The 24,953-nt window shown below is 45.5% G+C and overlaps 2 protein-coding genes across 3 annotated transcripts in view; one reads left to right on the top strand and one right to left on the bottom strand.

Moving 5' to 3' along the window:
- The first annotated feature begins 1,977 nt into the window (after positions 1 to 1,977).
- Positions 1,978 to 13,180, top strand: fam166b (family with sequence similarity 166 member B). Of its 2 annotated transcripts, XM_052525734.1 has the most exons (7): positions 1,978 to 2,205; positions 6,559 to 6,782; positions 6,880 to 7,034; positions 7,427 to 7,559; positions 8,873 to 9,085; positions 9,247 to 9,346; positions 13,049 to 13,180. In XM_052525734.1, the coding sequence occupies exons 1-6, from the start codon at positions 2,141 to 2,143 to the stop codon at positions 9,339 to 9,341; spliced, it is 885 nt and encodes a 294-aa protein (XP_052381694.1). In that variant the 5' UTR covers positions 1,978 to 2,140; the 3' UTR covers positions 9,342 to 9,346; positions 13,049 to 13,180. The 2 variants fall into 2 exon arrangements, with proteins under 2 accessions (XP_052381694.1, XP_035632046.2); XM_035776153.2 differs by lacking the exon at positions 13,049 to 13,180 and having other exon boundaries at positions 9,247 to 9,464.
- The window catches only part of LOC118387610 (AP-4 complex accessory subunit RUSC2), a 22,656-nt gene continuing 8,729 nt past the window's right edge, over positions 11,027 to 24,953 (bottom strand). The window contains exons 2-10 of the mRNA XM_035776148.2: positions 18,404 to 19,747; positions 17,936 to 18,236; positions 16,825 to 17,826; positions 13,038 to 13,114; positions 12,694 to 12,868; positions 12,449 to 12,554; positions 12,294 to 12,340; positions 11,473 to 12,187; positions 11,027 to 11,387 (exon numbers count right to left, since the gene is read on the bottom strand). Coding sequence (XP_035632041.1) covers positions 11,276 to 11,387; positions 11,473 to 12,187; positions 12,294 to 12,340; positions 12,449 to 12,554; positions 12,694 to 12,868; positions 13,038 to 13,114; positions 16,825 to 17,826; positions 17,936 to 18,236; positions 18,404 to 19,687 — 3,819 coding nt within the window. The 5' untranslated portion in view covers positions 19,688 to 19,747 and the 3' untranslated portion in view covers positions 11,027 to 11,275. The remainder of the gene's footprint in view (positions 11,388 to 11,472; positions 12,188 to 12,293; positions 12,341 to 12,448; positions 12,555 to 12,693; positions 12,869 to 13,037; positions 13,115 to 16,824; positions 17,827 to 17,935; positions 18,237 to 18,403; positions 19,748 to 24,953) is intronic.

Genomic DNA, 24,953 nt, shown 5'->3' with positions numbered 1-24,953 from the left:
TAACAAAGCAAGCACTTTATCATGCAGGAACTATGCTGCCACTGTGGAAGTGGATTTACAGTGGTTTAAATGGACACATTTTTTTATTTTATCTTTATTTAACTAGGCAAGTCAGTTAAGAACAAATTCTTATTTTCAATGACAGCCTAGGAACAGTGGGTTAACTGTCTGTTCAGGGGCAGAACGACAGATTTGTACCTTGTCAGCTCAGGGATTTGAACTTGCAACCTTCCGGTTACTAGTCCAACGCTCGAATCACTAGGCTACCCTGCCGCCCTATAACAAAAACTAGGGTAAGACATGTGCCATGGGCCTACATTCCACATTTGGTCCTATGGTTCATGAGAAGATATTTGAAGTCTTTTTTGGCATATTTTAGCATATTACTGTATGTGCTAATATGCATCCTTTTTTATTTTGTTTTACTTAACCTTTATTTAACTAGGCAAGTCAGTTAAAGAAAGAAAATATTATTTACAATGACGGCCGACCTCGGCCAAATCCTAACCCGGACGATACTGGGCCAATTGTGCGCCGGTCTACGGGACTCCCAATCACATCCCGGAATCGAACCAGCGTCTGTAGTGATGCCTCTAGCGCTGAGATGTAGTGCTGCACCACTCGGGACCCCATCTACTGGTATAGTGTGGCCAGCTTTGAATACATCAACGTTATTTTCTCAAACTCTTTAGGGACTATTGTGAGGAGTCCAAATACCACATTTGGAGTGAATCTGACTTTTAGTCCATGAGAAGATTTTTTTGGAGTTGCATAGTATTTATTTGTTGTTGTATTAATAGTTTCCTTACTTTTTAAGATATCAACGCTAAAGTTAATAGTTCATCATGGTAATGTCTTTGCTGACCCTTTCAAGTTGATAAGCGCTGTATATAATACATCTATTATTAGGGGTACAAAGGATTTAAATGGACCTGTAAAATCTGATTTCCTGATTTATCTATAACTCAACCCTCTCTTAACCAGTCCCTTAGCTGTCTCAAAATAAGTTACGATATGCACCATGGGCCAGCATACCACATGTGGTGTTGTTATTGCTTATGAAAATACTTTTTTTTTAAAGGTTTTCCTAACTTTCCAAGGTGGAGGGAAATCTATCCTGACAGACCTTTAAGGGTCCTTGAGGCAAATTTGTTCAGGATGAGGAAAGACACCTACATACAAAGTTTCAAGTCTCAAAGTTTCAAAAATACAAAGTTTCAACCTACATACAAAGTTTCAAGTTTCGAGTTCACTTCTAGTTTCTGTGTGCCAAATTAGTAAAAAGTTAATAATCTGTTTGAAATATTTTACCATATCAAGGGGAAAAAAGTATACAAGAACAACAACAGGTTTCAGAGCTTTACTGTGAACACCTACTAAATACTATAGATGTATTTTATATAGTGCTTTCATAAGAATCTCAAAGTAGCTGGCAGGGAGCTGAAAGTTCATGGGAGACGATCTTCTCCAGTGGGATGATGATGTAGTTCAGAAGAGTAGTAGCTTGAGTGGCCCAGGAAATATCCCAGCCAATGCAGCAATGCTGCTTTAATTCACCAGGTGTCGCTATTTCATGCCACAAACTGTATATCCTTTCAGATAAGTAATTTTCTGTCAAAATGAACAATTAATCAATTCATTTATTTATAAATTTTTCCCATAGGAAAATATAAGATCTGATAATAAAAAGTGGGGGAAACATGTGAGATGGCTAAAACAGTAGGGCTTGTGTAAAAACAACTTTGGCTATAGAATACAATTTACATGTGAAATGTAAATATTTGGTAGGCTAGTGTTCATTCAAATGACACTACACCTATTTGACCATAAGGTGCATGGGAATGTGTGATGGCAGTGCTTATTTACCACCGCGGACTGAAGGAACAAGTTGTAGCCTACAGTACAGCACCCAACCACAACAAGCTTTAGAATGTTGGGGGCAAAAGGTGAACGTCTTACCTCACAAAGCCAACAATGACGGAATAATGGATTCTTGACCTGGTCTAGTCGAAGAAATATCTCTGCGCGTTGTCCACATCCTCTCCACCTGACAACCACACACAAACAAGGAACTGCAAAGTTGGCTGCTGTCCGGCGTCCATCTCAAGTTCCGTGTTCAGTGGTACAGTGTGCGGTCAACATGGATGAATTCCCCCCCAAATTCAGCAAGGTGCTGGTGACACCTGATCCGCAGTACATACCGGGGTAGGTTATTCACATTGAAATTACCTCTTTGCTTTTGAATTTTATCTAATTAATTAATTAAATATACACTCTAATTAGATGCGTGTTATATTGACATGTTATTTGTATTATGTGCATGGTGTGCTATTTATATTTAAATTCTAAACCTTGTTAATGATGCATTATTGTATTCGTGAATCATTCCATTGATTTTATGTTGCGCATACCTTTACATTTGATTTTATTATATTATGCCTTTTTATGTCGTTAAACATAGCATACATTCGGCCTACTATATGCCTAAGGAATTAACACAAACAACTGAACAAACCTACACAAAATGTCCATGAGCAAGAGCAAGTCCAGTGCTCGAGGCCAAAAGTATTTTGTGATGACCATCACCCATGGCAACCGTTCCCAGGAAGGAAGTCTAAACTCGCTGACATTAAGGAACACAACACAGCTTAAACTAAATACCATGAGACCCATACAGTCAAATCAAATCAAATCAAAAATCACATGTTATTTGTCACATACACATGGTTACACATGGTACACACTTCATGCGAGTGTAGCGAAATGCTTGTGCTTCTAGTTCCGAGTTCCGACAATGCAGTAATAACCAACAAGTAATCTAACTAACAATTCCTAAACTACTGTCTTATACACAGTGTAAGGGGATAAAGAATATGTACATAGGGATATATATATGAGTGATGGTACAGAGCAGCATAAGCAAGATACAGTAGATGGTATCGAGTACAGTATATACATATAAGATGAGTATGTAAACAAAGTGGCATAGTTAAAGTGGCTAGTGATACATGTATTACATAAGGATGCAGTCGATGATATAGAGTACAGTATATACGTATGCATATGAGATGAATAATGTAGGGTAAGTAACATTCTATAAGGTAGCAGCATTGTTTAAAGTGGCTAGTGATATATTTACATCATTCCCATCAATTCCCATTATTAAAGTGGCTGGAGTTGAGACAGTGTCAGTGTGTTGGCAGCGGCCACTCAATGTTAGTGGTGGCCTCGCCTTCTGGATGATAGCGGGGTGAACAGGCAGTGGCTCGGGTGGTTGATGTCCTTGATGATCTTTATGGCCTTCCTGTAACATCGGGTGGTGTAGGTGTCCTGGAGGGCAGGTAGTTTGCCCCCGGTGATGCGTTGTGCAGACCTCACTACCCTCTGGAGAGCCTTACGGTTGAGGGCGGAGCAGTTGCCGTACCAGGCGATGATACAGCCCGCCAGGATGCTCTCGATTGTGCATCTGTAGAAGTTTGTGAGTGCTTTTGGTGACAAGCCGAATTTCTTCAGCCTCCTGAGGTTGAAGAGGCGCTGCTGCGCCTTCTTCACGATGCTGTCTGTGTGAGTGGACCAATTCAGTTTGTCTGTGATGTGTATGCCGAGGAACTTAAAACTTGCTACCTCTCCAATACTGTTCCATCGATGTGGATAGGGGGGTGTTCCCTCTGCTGTTTCCTGAAGTCCACAATCATCTCCTTAGTTTTGTTGACGTTGAGTGTGAGGTTATTTTCCTGACACCACACTCCGAGGGCCCTCACCTCCTCCCTGTAGGCCGTCTCGTTGTTGTTGGTAATCAAGCCTACCACTGTTGTGTCGTCCGCAAACTTGATGATTGAGTTGGAGGCGTGGGTGGCCACGCAGTCGTGGGTGAACAGGGAGTACAGGAGAGGGCTCAGAATGCACCCTTGTGGGGCCCCAGAGTTGAGGATCAGAGGGGAGGAGATGTTGTTACCAACCCTCACCACCTGGGGGCGGCCCGTCAGGAAGTCCAGTACCCAGTTGCACAGGGCGGGGTCGAGACCCAGGGTCTCGAGCTTGATGACGAGCTTGGAGGGTACTATGGTGTTGAATGCCGAGCTGTAGTCGATGAACAGCATTCTCACATAGGTATTCCTCTTGTCCAGATGGGTTAGGGCAGTGTGCAGTGTGGTTGAGATTGCATCGTCTGTGGACCTATTTGGGCGGTAAGCAAATTGGAGTGGGTCTCTAGGGTGTCAGGTAGGGTAGAGGTGATATGGTCCTTGACTAGTCTCTCAAAGCACTTCATGATGACGGAAGTGAGTGCTACGGGGCGGTAGTCGTTTAGCTCAGTTACCTTAGCTTTCTTGGGAACAGGAACAATGGTGGCCCTCTTGAAGCATGTGGGAACAGCAGACTGGTATAGGGATTGATTGAATATGTCCGTAAACACACCGGCCAGCTGGTCTGCGCATGCTCTGAGGGCGCGGCTGGGGATGCCGTCTGGGCCTGCAGCCTTGCGAGGGTTAACACGTTTAAATGTCTTACTCACCTCGGCTGCAGTGAAGGAGAGACCGCATGATTTTGTTGCAGGCCGTGTCAGTGGCACTGTATTGTCCTCAAAGCGGGCAAAAAAGTTATTTCGTCTACCTGGGAGCAAGACATCCTGGTCCGTGACTGGGCTGGATTTCTTCCTGTAGTCCGTGATTGACTGTAGACCCTGCCACATGCCTCTTGTGTCTGAGCCGTTGAATTGAGATTCTACTTTGTCTCTGTACTGACGCTTAGCTTGTTTGATAGCCTTGCGGAGGGAATAGCTGCACTGTTTGTATTCGGTCATGTTACCAGACACCTTGCCCTGATTAAAAGCAGTGGTTCGCGCTTTCAGTTTCATGCGAATGCTGCCATCAATCCACGGTTTCTGGTTAGGGAATGTTTTAATCGTTGCTATGGGAACGACATCTTCAACGCACGTTCTAATGAACTCGCACACCGAATCAGCGTATTCGTCAATGTTGTTATCTGACGCAATACGAAACATATCCCAGTCCACATGATGGAAGCAGTCTTGGAGTGTGGAGTCAGCTTGGTCGGACCAGCGTTGGACAGACCTCAGCGTGGGAGCCTCTAGTTTTAGTTTCTGTCTGTAGGCAGGTATCAGCAAAATGGAGTCGTGGTCAGCTTTTCCGAAAGGGGGGCGGGGCAGGGCCTTATATGCATCGCGGAAGTTGGAATAGCAATGATCCAAGGTTTTTCCACCCCTGGTTGCGCAATCGATATGCTGATAAAATTTAGGGAGTCTTGTTTTCAGATTAGCCTTGTTAAAATCCCCAGCTACAATGAATGCAGCCTCCGGATAAATGGTTTCCAGTTTGCAAAGAGTTAAATAAAGTTTGTTCAGAGCCATCGATGTGTCTGCTTGGGGGGGGATATATACGGCTGTGATTATAATCGAAGAGAATTAACTTGGTAGATAATGCGGTCTACATTTGATTGTGAGGAATTCTAAATCAGGTGAACAGAAGGATTTGAGTTCCTGTATGTTTCTTTCATCACACCATGTCTCGTTAGCCATAAGGCATACGCCCCCGCCCCTCTTCTTACCAGAAAGGTGTTTGTTTCTGTCGGCGCGATGCGTGGAGAAACCCGTTGGCTGCACCGCTTCGGATAGCGTCTCTCCAGTGAGCCATGTTTCCGTGAAGCACAGAACGTTACAGTCTCTGATGTCCCTCTGGAATGCTACCCTTGCTCGGATTTCATCAACCTTGTTGTCTAGAGACTGGACATTGGCAAGAAGAATGCTAGGGAGTGGTGCACGGTGTGCCCGTCTCCGGAGTCTGACCAGAAGACCGCCTCGTTTCCCTCTTTTTCGGAGTCGTTTTTTGGGTCGCTGCATGCGATCCATTCCGTTGTCCTGTTTGTAAGGCAGAACACAGGATCCGCGTCGCGAAAAACATATTCTTGGTCGTACTGATGGTGAGTTGACGCTGATCTTATATTCAGTAGTTCTTCTCGACTGTATGTAATGAAACCTAAGATGACCTGGGGTACTAATGTAAGAAATAACACGTAAAAAAAACTAAAAACTTTCCTAGGAACGCGAAGCGAGGCGGCCATCTCTGTCGGCGCCGGAAGTGTGTCACCTTTCACCTCAATAAAGCCTTACTTTGATATAAGCATTGTAAATTTTTTAAAAGGGTTTCAAATATTTACACTAGGCCTACTGTCGACATAACAGAGAATAAATCCAAAAAGGCCTGTTTGAAATCTAATCACAAACCTCACCACAACCTCTCTCTCTCTCTCTCTCTCTCTCTCTCTCTCTCTCTCTCTCTCTCTCTCTCTCTCTCTCTCTCTCTCTCTCTCTCTCTCTCTCTCTCTCTCTCTCTCTCTCTCTCTCTCTCTCTCTCTCTCTCTCTCTCTCTCTCTCTCTCTCTCTCTCTCTCTCTCTCTCTCTCTCTCTCTCTCTCTCTCTCTCTCTCTCTCTCTCTCTCTCTCTCTCTCTCTCTCTCTCTCTCTCTCTCTCTCTCTCTCTCTCTCTCTCTCTCTCTCTCTCTCTCTCTCTCTCTCTCTCTCTCTCTCTCTCTCTCCCCTCAGGTATGCAGGTTACTGCCCCCAGCTGAAGTACCACCTGGGGAAGACCTACGGCCAGCTGACTGCCAAGCTGCTGTCCTCTCCGGAGGTGTCACGCTCGCGTCGCCTGGTCCTCCACACGGGCCGCTTCCCCTCCACAGAGACAGACACGGGCCCGCGGGACGAGAACTGGAGGAGCCACCATGGAGAACGCAGGAATCTAGAGAGGATGATACCGGGCTACACTGGTAAACACACTGTTACTCAGTTTTCATACATTAAGCAGAACATCTCTTCCATCTGTAAAGTATGCTTTGCATTGTTTTGACATGGTGTCTTTTCCAGGCTTTGTCCCCAAAAGCCAGAACTACTTCTCCCGTACCTACGCAGAGACGTGTCGCGAGGCACTATCTGAGTTTGACCGAGACCAGCAGAGGAGGGTTCGTCTGGCACCAGCAAACATACCGCTTGTCAGCAACACCACCAATTCCGAGTTTAAAGTAATCAGCTCTAATCTCTCTCCTATTCACACACACACACACACACGTTTAATAATCCATGCTGAGATCCTGTGGCATTTATCACTCTCTGTCTCAGTCTAAATGAGGCCGGCTGCATGACCTGAAGAGCTCTCCAATCATAGATTCAAATCAATTAAGTATTTGAGATTGACAGCCATCGTCTCTCGTTGTGTAGGAGCTGACAGGACAGCTCAACAACACAGGCAATTACTGTTAGCCACTTAGGTTGATGGAATGATAACTTTACATTGATACCATGCGAGAAAATCTTCTCCTCTTATAATCAAAGTTGGTAAGAGCCGGAAGCTTGAATACCTTCGCTGTCTCAACCATAGTGTCTGTATGTCTGCCATTCTGTCTACCCCCTTCAGCCTCGGAGACTGAGCCCCCCTCTGACGGCCATCTCCAAAGATCCAAACCCCTACGAGGCTCTGGACCCCTGGAAGCCCAAAGTGTCTCCTTACTTCATGGAGGACAGCAGTCCACACAAGTACTTCATCTCAGGTAGGTACAGTATGCAGTACCATTTAAAAAAACCTCATACACAAGATGGCCAAAAGTATGTTGACACCCCTTCAATTGAGTGGATTCAGCTGTTTCAGCCACACCCGTTGCTGACAGGAGTATAAAATCAAGCAGACAGCCATGCAATCTCCATAGACAAACAGTGGCAGTAGGACTTGGCACCGTCATAGGATGACACCCTTCTAAGTCAGTACGTCAAATTTCTGCCCTGCTAGAGCTGTCCCGGTCAACTGTAAGTGCTGTTATTGTAAAGTGGAGACGTCTAGGAGCAACAACAGCTCAGCCGCGAAGTGGTAGGCCACACAAGCTCACAGATATGGGACCGCCGAGTGCTGAAGCTCGTAGTGCATAAAAATCTGTCCTCGGTTGCAACACTCGCTACTGAGTTCCAAACTGCCTCTGAAAGCAACGTCAGCACAATAACTGTTCGTCGGGAGCGTCAAGAAATGGATTTCCATGGCTGAGCAGCCGCACACAAGCCTAAGATCACTATACGTAATGACAAGTGTCAGCTGGAGTGGTGTAAAGCTCGCAACCATTGGACTCAGGAGCAGTGGAAACGCATTCTCTGGAGTGATGAATCACGCTTCACCATCTGGCAGTCTGAATGACGAATCTGAGTTTGGCGGATGCCAGGAGAACGCCAATGCATAGTGCCAACTGTCAAGTTTGGTGGAGGAGGAATAATGGTCTGGGGCTGTTTTTCATGGTTCGGGCTAGGCCTCTTAGTTCCAGTGAAGGGACATTCCAGTGAAGGGACATCATAATGCTACATTCTATACAAATCTGTGCTTACAACATTGTGGCAAGAGTTTGGTGAAGGCTCTTTCCTGTTTCAGCATGACAATGCCCCTGTACACGAAGCAAGGTCCATACAGAAATGTTTTTTTGAGATTATGTGGAATAACTTGACTAGCCTGCACAGAGCCCTGACCTCAACCCCATTGAACACCTTTGGGATGAATTGGAACGCCGACTGCGAGCCAGGCCTCATCTCCTGACATCAGTGCCTCACTAACCTCAGTGCCTCACTAACCTCACTAATGCTCTTGTGGCTGAATGGAAGCCCCCCGCAGCAATGTTCCAACATCTAGTGGAAAGCCTTCCCAGAAGAGAGGAGGCTGTTATAGCAGCAAAGGGGGGACCAACTCCATATTAATGCTCATGATTTTGGAATGAGATGTTTGACAAGCAGGTGTCCACATACTTTTGCGTGTATGAGTGTATGCAACACAATCAACTGTATATGAGTCTCTGTATTGACTAGATCTTCCATTGAGGCATGTATTTAGGTTTCACAGGGTACGTGCCCAAATCTCGCTTCCTGATTGGCACGGGCTACCCCATCACCACCAACAAGGCCCTGGTCCAGTTTGGAAAAGAAATGAGGAGTGACCCCACCTCCCTGCGCCTCCCTGGGGAGGAATCAGGAGTCCTACCCCCCATCCCCACAGTCTACCCATCCCACCGGGGCCTGCTGCCCTCCTACACAGGCCATGTTCCAGGTGGACCTAAACTTATTCAAAACACTATAGTACCAAGCCTCACACACACAGTTCTGAAATCTCCATATTTTGTTTTAAAATGGATCATATCATCACATGGTAGATCATGTGATACTGTAACATTATTGCTTAACTATAATATTATTTTGATCTGCCCACAGGACACAAGTTCAGGTATGGCCAGACCTTTGGGCAGCTTACCCACAATGCCCTGGGGCTAAGCGGCACTCAGAAGATAGAGGCCAGAGCTCAGTAACGGAGGTACATTCCACAAGACAATCACATGATAAATGACTAGGGTAGAGAACACATCATGGAGTCGTGTTGAGTGATGAATCCAAGGACTTTGAAATAAATGCATATGTCTGTGGAACAGCAACACCTTGGTCTGTGGACTCTGTACATCCCAGAGTGAATCGTAATAATGATTTATGACCAGAACATGTACACACTGTGAATATGGGCAGTGGAACACTATTTCTCCTGTATTTAGCGATATACACTTACAGTTCAAAAGTTTGGGGTCACTTTTGAAAGAAAATCACATTTTTGGTCCATTAAAATAACATTCAATTGATCAGAAATACAGTATAGACATTGTTAATGTTGTAAATGACTATTGTAGCTGGAAACGGCAGATTTTTCTATGGAATATCAGCAATCATTATCAGCAATCATCACTCCTGTGTTCCAATGGCACGTTGTGTTAGCTAATGTGCTTTTCTTTAAAAAAAAAGACATTTCTACGTGACCCCAAACTTTTGAACGATAGTGTATATTTTTTAAATCTGCTGTACAAGTGGATGTGAAACATAAGTCACAAGAGAAATTAATACCTTTTTATTCAGAATGGTTGATTGTCACTGGGAACTTACACTCAGAGAGGGTGCATTCTGTGTAACCTTTATTCAACTAGGCAAGTCAGTTAAGAACAAATTCTTATTTACAATGACGGCCTACCGGGGGAACAGTGGGTTAACTGCCTTGTTCAGGGGCAGAATGACAGATTTTTACCTTGTCAGCTCGGGGATTCAAACCAGGAACCTTTCGATTACTGGCCCAACGCTCTAACCACTAGGCTACCTGCTACCCCAGCGTAGACCATTCTTCTAAGGTTTTAGGGGAAGGACAGTTAGGTTGGGGAGGAAATATGATAAACTCACTTTCACATTTATTGCAAAGGCTATAATAACCAAGTCATTCCTGTCACGTAAATCCAGACTTTCTCTTTAGCTTAGTAGTACTGGCCTATCAAAATGGTGTACACCTGAAACACAACACGATAGCTTTATATTGTGCAAACAACACACTCTATTTGGAACCTAACAGTTCCACAAATCTAGACTTTTCTTCCATAAATATTTACAAAACTCATTAAAAAAAACAGTATAATAAGATATTGTTGTAGGTAGTACAGTACAACCACACACAGTAGTAGGCCTAAATTAGCACCTAATGACTCCTTGAACGTTTGTTTTAAACCATGCTAGAGTCAGACCTCATGTTTGTCTAGTTGAATGTGAAGGCAACCCCCTTTTGGAAGATAAGCCACTGCACAAGGCTGCTGGCTGGCATAATATGTGGCACTAGTAAACATGGCTAGTAAAGATTGCCTTTCTGCATTTTCTGTTGTCATTCCATTCGCACATAGGATAGTCACACGGGGTAGGGGTTGGAAAGTAGAGGATCAGATTGACAGTATTAGGAGAATGGGATGCTACTGTATGGTGGGCATGCAGCTCCATGACACACTAATTGGTTTCTTCTGCAGAGTCTGGGATGTTGTGCAAGGCTTTCAGATCAAGGCAAGACCCTAACATGGGAGGAGCCTCTCTGACCACACAGTTTTATTGACAGGTTCACAGGGAGAATATATTGCATAAATCCCAATTCATGACAGATGAAAAGAAGCACTTGTAAATCTAATAATACATGGGGGGGTTGTTATTGCCTAATAATAACATAGCAAAAAGTATCACCCATGCTCCAATAGTTGTATCAACTGGTCTACTGTGCTTTTCTGACCAGTGTGAGTGTGCTCTAGCTGAGGTGTCTGTGTGTAACACTGTGCACTATAACACTGACTCAGGATCATGCGGTTGACATTTTGGTGGTGTATCTTTTCTTCTCCTCCCTATCCCTCTCTACTCATCAGAGGGTTGGGTGAGTGTGGTCATAGGGGCACAATGTCTATGTTTGGTGTTTCTGGTCAGGCTGTGGAGCTGGCAGTTTCCCTGACCACACTGTATGAGCCAATAGGCCCAGCTGAGACCTGTCCAACTGCAGCCACTGTGAAGGTCTCCTTTAAGACAAGAGAAATGCAGTTATTAAGGAGGAATTGTAATAACACCATAGGAACAGGTTAGCCAGAGTTCAGTAATTCTGACCTTTTCTGGGCCTGTGTCCCATTGAGATTTTGAGGTGCCCTCTGTGTCCTGGTGGGGGGATTCCCTCCTGATCCAAACAGCTTGGCCCAGCGTAGCCCACCCTGGGAGAGGCTCTCAACCTGGGGGTCTGCCGGCATCCTGGGGGTCTCCGGCCCAGTTCCCTCCCTCCTGCCCTCCTGTGAACTCTCACCTTCTCTCTGCCCCTCCATCCCCTGCTGAGGCTCAGTGTGGATGACATCCATGTAAATCTGTCCATATTCCACCCCCCCCTCTGTGTGGGCAGGCCGTCTCTGCCACCACCCTGGACTGGTGACTGACCACAGACTTCTGCTAGACTTGCCTAAATGCCTCACCCACTTCTCATGACCCATGACCTTTGACCCCTGGGTGGACCCTTGAAGATGCTGTACCAGCTGGTGTGGGTCACCTGGTGGCCTGCTGTTATCTCTGGGACCATCCATAGAACCATATGCCCCCTGTCTGTCTCCTCTCAGTAGGGGCCAACTGGTCATGAGAAAGGTGGAGCATGGTGGAGCTTGTTCCTCGGAGCAGAGCTGTCTGTTTTGAAGCAGGCGGGGCTCCAGCAGCAGGTTGAGGTCAAAGGGTAACATGGAAAGAGGCTGCAGCAGGAGAAGGAGTTCCTGGAACAGAGGCTGACACTGCCCCTGCGACATGGCGAGGAAACCCCATGGATGGTAGTGATCTGTCACCATGTCTGGGGAGAGGAGAGTTGGGAAGAGTATGAGAGAGGTATGTTCCAAGAACCTTATGTTTTCTAATTTGGAGAAATTTGGAGAAATTAAAAAAATCTAAACGCATACCTTTTTGGTTGTAGAGGTGATTTAGCCAGAATTCCAAGGCTCTCAAGCTAAAAGAGAGAATATAAGTCCTTCATTTTACAATCATAACATTTAATAAATCACCATTAGAACACAATTTGATACACTAAAAAAGAGCGAGGCTTGAAGGGACTCACTTGAGCAGGCCCATGATGAAGGCTCGTAGTCTCATACAGTGGCTGGTCAGCAGGGAGCACTGCCTCACCTTGGACAACAGGCTGTGTAGCACCTGGGTGGTAGGGCCTTAGATAGGAACAGAGACCATTGAACTACAACCCCCATTAGCAAATGCAGCACTGTAGTCATACACTCATCAGCATCAAACCTACCACAACCACCCACATCATCATCATTACCATCATCACCACCATGTGTCTCTGACCTGTCTGGGTGGAGGCCTCCACCACATTCCAGGCATGGTTGCGTCGATGACCGATGATCAGGTCAAGTTTGTGGTCCCTAATGCCATCCTGCAGAATGTTCTGGATGGTGGGACACAGATGCTCCAGGACTATACCACCAATGGTGGGACACCTCAAGCTGTTCCCTAGCCTGATCTGGAGAGAAGTGGGACATTATCATATGATCATGATCAATAATTACACTTTAATTAAAAATAACATACATTTATGGGAGTTGATTCATCCTATTCAGGGTTACTGTCAGTTTTTGTGAATTGGTTATTCTAGTTCCCTTCAGATTGCTTTTAGCTCTGCTGCACTCTACCTTTTCCACAGGATCTCGACTGGTGCCAAAATGAGCCATGATCAAATCCACTGCCAAGCTCACAGATTTCAGCAGACCTGGAGAAACATGGAAAGAAGCAATCAGGAGTTAGCTCATTTAATATTCTGTGCCATGCAGGGGGGTTATCAAAATGCCTGAGGGACTGACATAAAGCACATTTGATTCATTAACCAGAAACATCAGACACTGAATAAAGAGGGTGTATATACAGAACCACATGGGAACATCCATGATTCATCTCCCTTCCATCTTGCTCTGGCTCTCTCTAAAATGTCAGGGTACATTCTTAATACGTATTGAATCTGCCTTACAATGCTCTCCCCTGCCAAACAGACAGTACATCACTGTTCACGCTTTGCTTTCACAAGACAATGTGCAACAAGCACGGGATTGACATTTACATTGTTTGGTTCTAATCATGTGTGTCTGTATTGTGACACTAAAATAACATACATCTGTGAATCATATATCCAGCGTATCAACAACACTGCACCCACTGCAACAAACATAAACTGGAGCTTGCACACTCACACACACACACACACTAAATGTCTCAGCCAATCCAATGCAGGGAGAGAAAAATAGGTCATGTTTTAAAGAAACCCCCTTCAGGGTATTGAAGGCACTGCTGCAGAAAGCTCTGCTGCTGTTCTCTTTAGAACCCAGCAGCAGCACAGAGTAACAGACAGTGTAGGATGACTGTTCAGTAATAATCTAATGACTCTCCATCTTGACATAACACTAGATTACTGACACTGTCTACCCACCACACACATCCTCTGATTTATACATTGACATCACACACAGTCAACTTTACATCACACAATCTACATTATATGCTCTCAGCTCAAAACACACATAATCCCATTAACCTAACTCCGTTTTGTTCTACGACCCCCACAAGTTTCTTGGGACTTGTCTGAAGTCGGTACAGCCGACCCGCCAACTTCTGTCTGTAGCTTCCGTACAGTTTTGGCTACACACTAACTATGAGCGCTTTGTGTAAAGTTGAGAAGTACTGTATATATGGAGACTGTTTAGTAACAGGGTTCAAAACGGTGGTGGATAAAGTATCAAAATGTCATTCTGTAGTAAAAGTAAAGATACCTTATAGAAAGATAGAAAGTTACTCAAGTAAAAGTAAACGTTACCCAGTAAAATACAACTTGAGTAAATGTAAAAAAGTATTTGGTTCCAAATATACTTAAGTATCAAAAGTAAATGTAATTGCTCAATACTTAAGTATCAAGAGTAAAAGTAGAAGTATAAAATCATTTCAAATTCCGCAAAGCAGACAGCACCATTTTCTTGTTTTTAAAAGGTACAAATAGCCAGGTGCACACTTCAACACTCAGACATAATTGACAAAAGATGCATTTGTGTTGAGTGAGTCCGCCAGATCAGAGGCAGAAGGGATGACCATGTGTTGTCTTGATGAGTGTGTGAATTACACCATTTTCCTGTCCTGCTAAGCATTCAAAATGTAATGAGTACTTTTGGGTGTCAGGTAAAATGTATGGAGTAAAAAAATACATTATTTTCTTTAGGAATGTAGTGAAGTAAAAATAAAAGTTGTCAAAAATATAAATAGTAAAGTACAGATACCCCCAAAAATATTTAAGTAGTACTTTACACCACTGGTTAAAAAAATATATATTTGTTTCCTGATCTTTCTTATATCTCTGAGATATAGGATAGAGACTTCCTTTAGATTGTTTTGTGGTACTATGTGTTGTTCCATGTAGTGAATATGTTATTCAATGCATTTATATGGGCTAATAGTAAGGCCAAATAAAAAAAAATCATAATTTTTGTTTTACATATACAGTACCAGTCAAATGTTTGATTACCAGCACGTGTACTCCGAGCATGCGCTGACCAACTGGCAAGTGTCTTCACTGACATTTTCAACCTGTCCCTGGCCGAGTCTGTAATAGCAACATGTTTCAAGCAGACCACCATAGTCCCTGTGCCCATGAACACTAAGGTAACCTGCCTAAATGACTACTAACCCGTAGCACTCACGTCTCTAGCCATGAAGTGGCTCTCATCAACACCATCATCCCAGAAACCCTAGACCCACTCCCATTTGCACACCGCCCCAACAGATCCACAGATGATGCAATCTCTATTGCACTACACACTGCCCTTTGTCACCTGGACAAAAGGAACATCTACGTGAGAATGCTGTTCATTGACTACAGCTCTGTGTTCAACACCATAGTGCCCTCAAAGCTCATCACTAAGCTAAGGATCCTGGGACTAAACGTCTACCTCTGCAACTGGATCCTAGACTTCCTGATGGGCCGTCACCAGGTGGCAAGGGTAGGCAACAACACATCTGCCACGCTGATCCTCAACACGGGGGGCCCTCAGGGGTGCGTGCTTAGTACCCTCCTGTACTCCCGTTTCACCCATGACTGCGTGGCCAAGCACGACTCCAACACCATCATTAAGTTTGCCGACGACACAACAACGATGAGACAGCCTATAGGGAGGAGGTCAGAGACCTGGAAGTGTGGTGCCAGGACAACAACCTCTCCCTCAACGTGATCAAGACAAAGGAGATGATTGTGGACTTCTCATCGATGGGGCTGTAGTGGAGCAGGTTGAGAGCTTCAAGTTCCTTGGTGTCTACATTACCAACAAACTAGCATGGTCCAAACACACCAAGACAGTCGTTAAGAGGGCACAGCAATGCCTATTCTCCCTCAGGAAACTGAAAAGATTTGGCATGGGTCCTCAGATCCTCAAAAAGTTCTCCAGAGGGCCTCCGGGTGGCGCAGTGGTTAAGGGTGCTGTATTGCAGCGCCAGCTGTGCCACCAGAGACTCTGGGTTCGCGCCCAGGCTCTGTCGCAACAGGCCGCGACTGGGAGGTCCGTGGGGCGACGCACAATTGGCCCAGCGCTGTCCGGGAGTGCTTGGCTGGTAGGGATATCCTTGTCTCATCACGCACCAGCGACTCCTGTGGCGGGCCGGGCGCAGTGCACGATAACCAAGGTTGCCAGGTGCACGGTGTTTCCTCCGACACATTGGTGCGGCTGGCTTCCGGGTTGGATGCGCGCTGTTAAGAAGCAGCGGCTTGGTTGGGTTGTGTATCGGAGGACGCATGACTTTCAACCTTCGTCTCTCCCAAGCCTGTACGGGAGTTGTAGCGATGAGACAAGATAATAGCTACTAAAACAATTGTATACCATGAAACTGGGGAGAAAAAGGGGTAAAATTCAAAAACACACACACAAAAAAAAGTTCTACAGCTGCACCATCTAGAGCATCCTGACTGCTTGTTTCACTGCCTGGTATGGCAACTGCTCGACCTACGACCACAAGGAGCTACAGAGGGTAGTGTGTACGGCCCAGTACATCACTGGTGTCAAGCTTCCTGCCATCCAGGACCTCTATACCAAGCGGTGTCAAGAAGGCTGTTTATTATCTATGCATAGTCACTACTGTACGTACATGTACATATTACCCCGACTAATCTGTACCCCCGCACATTGACTCGGAACCGGTACCCCCTGTATATAGCCTCGTTATTGTTATTTTATTGTTGTTATTTTATTTTTTTATTTTATTTAGTAAATATTTTTCTTAAAACTGCATTGTTGGTTATATGCTTGTAAGTAAGCATTTCACTGTTTCACCTGTTTTATTCAGCGCATTTGACAAGTACAATTTGATTTGACTTGATATGAACTGCTCTGAGACCAGGTTGATCCATGCTCTATCACCTATACACAGATCAGGCCCCTCCCTCTTCCTCACCTCTCCTCTGCAGGTGGCTGATGGACAGAGACTCGTAGGAGGCTTCAGGTGACAGGCAGAACTCCACAGGTGGCCTACTGTCACTCAGGCTGAAGGAGTCACAGTGCTGTTGTTGATGCTGCTTTACACTGGGCCCTGCAGACACCAGGGGCTGCAGAAGGGCGCTCAGAGAGGACAGAGGGGCCACTGACGAGAAAGCAGCTGTCAGGCTACGGTGAGAGGCTGCAGACCCAGTCATAGGGACTGAGGATAGTGGGATTGTCTTGTGGGGCAGTAAGGGTGGGTCTGGAGAGAAGGACACCAGCAGGTCTGGATGATGGATGTGACTGACAGAGGGTGACATGATTGCTACATGGGAGATGGGGCAGTGAGGGCTGTGGGTCAGGAGGACTGGGTTGAGGCTCTTCTGCTCTGGGGACAGGCGAATGAGATCTTGGCAGATCTGAGCCATGCCTTGGCTCCGTTTGATTGAATCTTTACAATGAGACTGGTTTGGGCTACTGTGGGCCTGAACTGGGCTGGGGTAGATTTGGTCTAGGTCTTCATAGAGCTGGTCCTGGCATGAATAAGCCTGGGTTAGTTTGGTGCTTGTTTGTGCTTGTTTTGGACTGGTTGAAGTGAGACCAAGGTTAGTGTGGGGCCTGTATGGACTGGAATGTGTCCAGTTGAGTCTGGACTGGAAGCGTTCTGGACTGGGGGTGCAGGTGGAGCAGGTATCAGAGCTGGAGGGGCCTTCCAGGAGGATGGCTCCATAGCTGCCTAGCGGTGAGGGATGCAGGTGGGTCAGGAGTCTGTTGCCTTTGCCTATGCACTTGGACCCTGGCTGGGAGCTGAAGCTGGGCTTGGTGTTCTTGTGGCTGATGTACTGGTCCAGCAGGGAGCCCAGGGGCTGGCTCTGAGGTTTACCCGCTGGGGGAAGCAGGACGAAGGGCTGGATGGGCAGGGAGGTGGGCCTCTGAGCCTTACTGTAGCGAACCACAGGAGTGGCCCATGAACATGCCCCTGACAGGGAGAGAGGGAGAGGGGATGAAAAGTTTTAAAGATAAGGAAAAAACAAGGGTAGATCAGCTGAATCGTAATTACTCATGTACCAACTGGCTTGTTTTCTTACCCTCCTCCTCCGTCTCATTGTTCGGTGACACAGAAGGGTGGTTGGACACAGTGATACTGCCTTGGTTGGGACTCAGGAGGAGGGGGGAGTGGCTGCTACTCTGGCCCAGGGAAACTGCCTCTTGAATGGGACACAGATCCTGGGAGGTGTGGGAGTGGCTGGAGCTCTGGCAGCTGTCTGTATGTCTCTTACAGTAGGCAATCTCAGCAAAGGAGGTGACATGCTGGGAGTCCCAGCTCAAACAGCGAGGATGGTGCAATGGGGTAGCTCTCCTCCCTTCTTTGTCTAAGCCTTCTTCCTGCTGGCCATGGAGAAACAGATAAAACTTTGATTAGTTGACAGGAAAGTCAACTGCTATGAAAGTCATTCTGCTCATCATACATCTTACAAATTAGTCAAAACCTGAAGAAGAAATTCAAAAGTTGTGCATTTTTTTAAACATACTGTAAGTCATTCTGGTATGCCAACCTGTTTCTCCTCCTGGCTCTGCTCTCCCCGGGCCTTACTGAAGAGGAAGTAGTGGCCCTCTGAGGTGACGCTGGTGGTGCTGGACCAGGCTGGGCTGGGCGAGGCTGATTGGGATGATAGGTCACAGGTCACCAGCTTGTAGTACTTCTGGGTGGTCCCTGTGGGCAGCAGCCTGGCCTGGCTCTGGAGACAGGAAGTGAGGTCAGAGACCTCCAGAGAGGACAGGAGGCCGTGGGCGTCTGGAAGGTAGACATTACAGTTGGAGTCCAGCGCCTGTGGTGACCAGCAGGGGACAGAAGGCACCCCGTCAAGAGGAAAGGAGGTTGTTCTGCCCTCCTGACTGGGGCCAGCAGCTTGAGGACCCTGGGGCTCCTGGGGGAAAGGTTGCAGGTTTAGGACGACAGTGCCTTCTGCTGGCTGGGATGACTGCATTGCAGGAATGCTGAGGTCGTTTGGGGTGGCAGGGTTGTTACTCTTGTTGTAGATCGCACTAAAGTTGACGAGAACCCCATCTGAGCTGTTGCAGGAGGAGTCTGTGACGTACTCTAGAAGACCATCAGAGAAAGACTCAGGGAAACATTTTGTTTGGCCATAGCTGAAGCAGTAGCTCTCATCACCACATTTTAGCATATTATCTTCAACATCCTCCAGTCTTTCCTGCTCCCCACAGTCCTTCAACACAGTTTTACCCCTGTTGTCATGGTTCTGACTGGCTGATTGGCTAGAAGGTTTGGAGGTCTGCCTCCCAGCATTACTCAGGGCCCAGTTAGAGTTTCCATGCAACTGCAGCACAAAAGAGGAGTCCTCATGGTATCTGTGCAGGTTATCTCCATCACTATCTTCATCCTCCTCATCTTCATCCACCCCTTCATTAGGGAGAAAGGAGTTGTGTAGCCGTGAAGTACCTCCAACTACAGGGTGTTGTTTATGTCTTTGAGAGATGGTCATCTGTGACGCCTCCTCTGATGAGGATCCAGAGTCACACTTCCCACTGCTGTCACTGCCCCCCTCCCCGTCCCCCTCGCCCCAGTCCTCGTTGAGGCTCCAGTAGCTGGAGGAGATATGTCTAAGGCGGTTGTGGAAGGGCTCTCTGTGGAGGTTGCCTTGCTCGGGGAGGGAGGCAGCGCGGGTCAGACCCACGGAGCTGGAGCACAGTCGACCAGGCCGCTTGGAAGAGCCGCTGCACAGAGCCGCCTGCACAGGAAGCTGCCAGGGGGGGAGCTGCACCAGGGGGAAGTGACACGCGATCAGGGTGTCCCCTGATAGGCTGGCTGTCCTGTTCATTCTCTCAGCTCAGCAGTTGATGTTATTACTGAAAGAGTCTCCATGCTCTGAAGGAAACATCTGAAACAGGAGGAAAGAAAAGCATTAAATGGGTTATGATGATACGAGAACAGATAAGCAGCCCAATGCTACTATGAAGCCTCATGCTAATTCTGGAGTCTATAGTCAGACTCAGAAAACGAATGCCTCCTCTGCCCCAAGCCATCAGCATGGCCAGCACCAGAGCTGCATGATTCACTCAGTCAGCCGTGGCGTGCTCCCTTCCTTCCCACCTAGCAAAAGTCACCCATAGCTACTCATAGTGGTGACCCGTCATTCAGGTCAGATGGGGCCTGAAACATGTTTTTCATGTTATTTTGCCATTAATATGTGTCACACATCAGTTTGAAAACAATGTAAAAAATACAATTATTTTTAATTTTTTATAGTGAGTTAATAAAGCCTCCATACAAACATGGTCTCTTTTTTGCTTTCTTGAGTAAAGCAGGTCCAAAATACAGGTGTTTCAGCCTAGATCCGTGCTCTCTGTGGTGGTGGTGGTGGTGATGGGGCAGCTCAGTGTTCTGTCACTCTGTCGCTCGAAAATGCAAGCCCCTTTGGTGCTGCCATAGAGGTACATTAGAATTGTATTTATTTAACTAGGCAAATCAGTTAAAAACTAATTATTATTTACAATGATGGCCTACCAGAAGGCAAAAGGCCTCCTGCGGAGACGGGGGCTGGGATTAAATATAAAATATAGGACAAAACATATCACGACAGGAGAGAACACCATAACACTACATAAAGTGAAACCTAATACAACAACATAGCATGGCAGCAACACATGGCAGCAGCACAACATAGTAGCAACTCAAAACATGGTACAAACATTATTGGGCACAGACAACAGCACAAAGGGCAAGAAGGTAGAGACAACAATACATCACGTGAAGCAGCCACAACTGTCAGTAAGAGTGTCCATGATTGAGTCTTTGAATGAAGAGATAAAACGGTCCAGTATGAGTGTTTTTTTCGCAGCTCGTTCCAGTCACTAGCTGCAGCAAACTGAAAAGAGGAGCAACCCAGGATGTGTGTGCTTTGGGGACCTTGAACAGAATATGACTGGCAGAACGGGTGTTGTATGTGGAGGATGGGGGCTACAGTAGGTATCTCAAATAGGGGGAGTGAGCCCTAAGTGGGTTTTATAAATAAGCATCAACCAGTGGGTCTTTGCAACGTGTACACAGAGATGACCAGTTTACAGAGTATAGAAAGCAGCGATGTGTCCTATAAGGAGCATTGGTGGCAAATCTGATGGCCGAATGATAAAGAACATCTAGCCGCTCGAAAGCACCCTTACCTGCCAATCTATAAATTACATCTCCCTAATCTAGCATGGGTAGGATGGTCATCTGAATCAGGGTTAATTTGGCAGCTGGGGTGAAAGATGAGTGATTACAATAGAGGAAACCAAGTCTAGATTTAACCTCAGCCTGCAGCTTTGATATGTGCTGTGAGAAGGACAGTGTACCGTCAAGCCATACTCCCAAGTACTTGTATGAGGTGACTACCTCAAGCTCTAAACCCTCAGAGGTAGTAATCACACCTGTGGGGAGAGGGGCATTCTTCTTACCAAACCACATGACCTTTGTTTTGGAGGTGGTCAGAACAAGGTTAAGGGCAGAGAAAGATCATTGGAAACTAAGAAAGCGTTTTTGTAGAACGTTCAACACAAAATACAGGGAGGGGCCAGCTGAGTATAAGTATTTAAATGAATGAGAGAGCTTCCTACTGCTTGAGCTATGTTGTTGATGTGAATTGAGAAGAGTGTGGGGCCTAGGATCGAGCCTTGGGGTACTCCCTTGGTGACAGGCAGTGGCTGAGACAGCAGATGTTCTGACTTTATACACTGCACTCTTTGAGCGAGGTAGTTAGCAAACCAGGCCAAAGACCCCTCAGAGACACCAATACTCCTGCCAGGTTGTGCACTACTGGTAAGAAGTCAGGTGCAGGAGAGTGGAGAGTTGTGATCAGGCGCACACTTTAATTGGCAGAAGTAACAACAGACGGATGCAACTGCGTCAAAAACCTCCAGCCAAATGGCAAAAGTGCAAAGCGTGACAACAGTCACAATAATGCATAAGTTAAACAATTAAACACACTCGGGTACAACACGGTACCCGGGGAGAACCAGCCTGGTGTGTAACACGAAACATGTAACAAAAACAATTCCACACAAAGACATGAGGGGGGCAGAGGGAATATATATGTAGTGTGATTAGGGAATGTAAACCAGGTGTGCGGGAAAACAAGACAAAACAAATGGAACAATGAACAGTGGAGCGGCGATGGCTAGAAGACCGGTGACGTCGACTGCCGCCCGAACAAGGAGAGGGGGCGACTTCGGCGGAAGTCGTGACAACTCCTTAGCCGGCCCACAAGAATGGAATGGTCTACCATATCAAAAGCTTTGGCCAAGTCAATAAAAATAGAAGCACAACATTTCTTAGAATCAAGGGCAATGGTGACATCATTTAGAACCTTTAACGTTGCAGTGACACATCCATAACCTGACCGGAAACCAGATTGAATACCCGAGAGAATACTATAGACATCAAGAAAGCCAGTCAGTTGATTATTGACAAGTTTTTCCAACACTTTTGAGTAAACAGGACAAAATAGATATTACAGTATATAACAGTTAGGATCAACTTTATCTCCCCTTTAAATAAAGGATGTACCGTGGCTGCCTCCCCAGAGAGGAGAGACACCTCTTAGAACTACCCATTGTCATCAACTACACTAATTAGCATAGCGCAACGGTCAAAAAATATTCCTAGAAAATATTCCTATTCATGAAATCACAAGTGAAATATAGTGAAACGCAGCTTAGACTTTTGTTAATCACCCTGTCATCTCAGATTTTGAAATTATGCTTTACAACCAAAGCAAGACAAGCGTTTGTGTAAGTTTATCGATAGCCTAGCATAGTATTATGTCCAGCTAGCAGCAGGAAGCTTGGTCACGAAAATCAGAAAAGCAATCAAATTAAATTGTTTACCTTTAATGAGCTTCGGATGTTTTCACTCACGAGACTCCCAGTTAGACAGCAAATGTTCCTTTTGTTCCATAAAGATTATTTTTATAGCCGAAATACCTCCGTTTCGTTTTGTTGAGAAATCCACCGGGAATTGCGGTCACGACAACGCCGAAATAAACTCCAAATTAGATCCATAATATTGACAGAAACATGGCAAACGTTTTTTATAATCAATCCTCAAGGTGTTTTTCAAATATCTATTCGATAATATATCAACCGGGACAATTGGCTTTTCAGTAGGAGTGAGAGGAACAATGGCAGCCTTTGTCTATTACGCACAAACCACTCAGAGCCACCACCTGACCACTGACGCAATGTTGTCGTTCACGCTCATTTTTCAAAGTTAAAGCCTGAAACTATGTCTAGTGGCTGTAGACACATTAGGGAAGCCATAGAAAAAGGAATCTGGTTGATATCCCTTTCAATGGGCAATAGGGATGCATAGAAACACAGGGGTTTCAAAATAAGATTTTTCTCAGGCTTTCGCCTGCAATATCAGTTCTGTTATACTCACAGACAATATTTGTACAGTTTTGGAAACTTTAGTGTTTTCTATCCTAAGCTGTCAATTGTATGCATATTCTATCATCTGGTCCTGAGAAATAGGCCGTTTACTTTGGGAACGTTATTTAAAAAAAAAAAATGAAAATAGTGCCCCCTAGCTTCAAGAGGTTAATTAAAAAGGTCAGAGATAGGCTTGGCGATGATAGGGGCAGCAACTTAAAGAAGGGTCAAGTTTAAGGAGCTGCTTTAACACTTCGGACTCAGTGACCGCCTGCAGGGAGAAACTTTGTAGTGGGGCAGGGGAAAAAGAGGGAGGAGCATTGGGGATCGTCACATTAGAAGGGGTGGGAGATGAGGAAATGTTGGACAGGCAAGGAGGCATGGCAGAGTCAAATAGGAATCCTGACTTAATGAAGTGGTGATTAAAGAGCTCAGCCATGTGCTTCTTGTCAGTAACAACTACATCATCAACATTAAGGGACATGGGCAGCTGTGAGGAGGAGGGTTTATTCTCCAGGTCTTTAACCGTTTTCCAGAACTTCTTGGGGTTAGACCCACAGAGAGAGAACTGCTCCTTAAAGTAACTAACTTTGGCCTTCCGGATAGCCTGAGAGCACTTATTTCTAATTTGCCTTAACGAGAGCCAATCAGCCTGAGTATGCGTGGGCTGAGCGATTTGCCAAATTGAATTCTTGAGGTGGAGTACCTCTGACAGATAACAGTCGAACCAGGGGCTGAACCTGTTTTTAATTCTCATTTTCATTATGGCCGTGTATTTGTTAACGACACCACTGAAAATAAGAAAAAAGAAGGTCTAAGCGTCTTCGACAGAGTGTATCAAGCTGATTCTGAAGTGCCTATCCAAGAAGGCTCAAGGTCATTGGCCAAAGTTAAAACTATGTAAAATCATGTTATATCTACAGTAGCTTTGATTGGACTGATCATGTCAACATCTTACTTTCAAAATCTTAGCTAGCAGTCATCATCATGAATCAAGTCGACAATCTACTGGTGAATCCTGGTCATATGAAGAGAAATAATGAAGAGAAATTAGAGATAAAACGTACCGGTGCTCATTGGCCATTGGACATAAACAGTACACAAGTTGTAAATTGTCATTTCAACAATGAGTGGTTTGGAAGAAATCAGTGGCTAACTGCAAGCATTGCAAAGCAATCACAAGCCTGCTATTCAGTGGAGTGGGTGTGTGGTCACAATTCTCAGTTTAAGGGTCTCTTTTCCAAGCTTAAAATGATAAACATTCAACATAAGCCATGCTGTCAATCCAGCATGATTTCTGCCGCGCTCAAAACAACTGTTAACTCAGAACTGGGAAATCTTACTTCAGTGAGTTCAAGACAACTGGGAACTCAGGAAAAAAACAAGCCCCGACTGGGAAAATACATTTTGAACAGTCATCCAAATCGGGATCTCTGGCCTCTTTCTAGAGCTACAACCTGAAGATCACTGACGTCATCATGATTCTACCTTGTTTTTCCCCCCCTGAGTTCCCTGTTGTCTTGAAAGCACCATAAATCCAGAGAATGCCAGACTTTGAGGACAAAATTTGCCCACGAAAGACCGCCACACCACCTTCCAGTTCAAGTGAGCACAACAAGGTGAGTACAAAAATGTCTTGTATTGCTGCTGCATAAATTATGTAAAATTCCAGGGTGATAT

This window comes from Oncorhynchus keta, chromosome 9, assembly GCF_023373465.1.
Source record: "Oncorhynchus keta strain PuntledgeMale-10-30-2019 chromosome 9, Oket_V2, whole genome shotgun sequence".
NCBI classification, from domain to species: Eukaryota; Metazoa; Chordata; class Actinopteri; order Salmoniformes; family Salmonidae; genus Oncorhynchus; species Oncorhynchus keta.
This window is presented reverse-complemented; position numbering and strand designations above follow the sequence as displayed.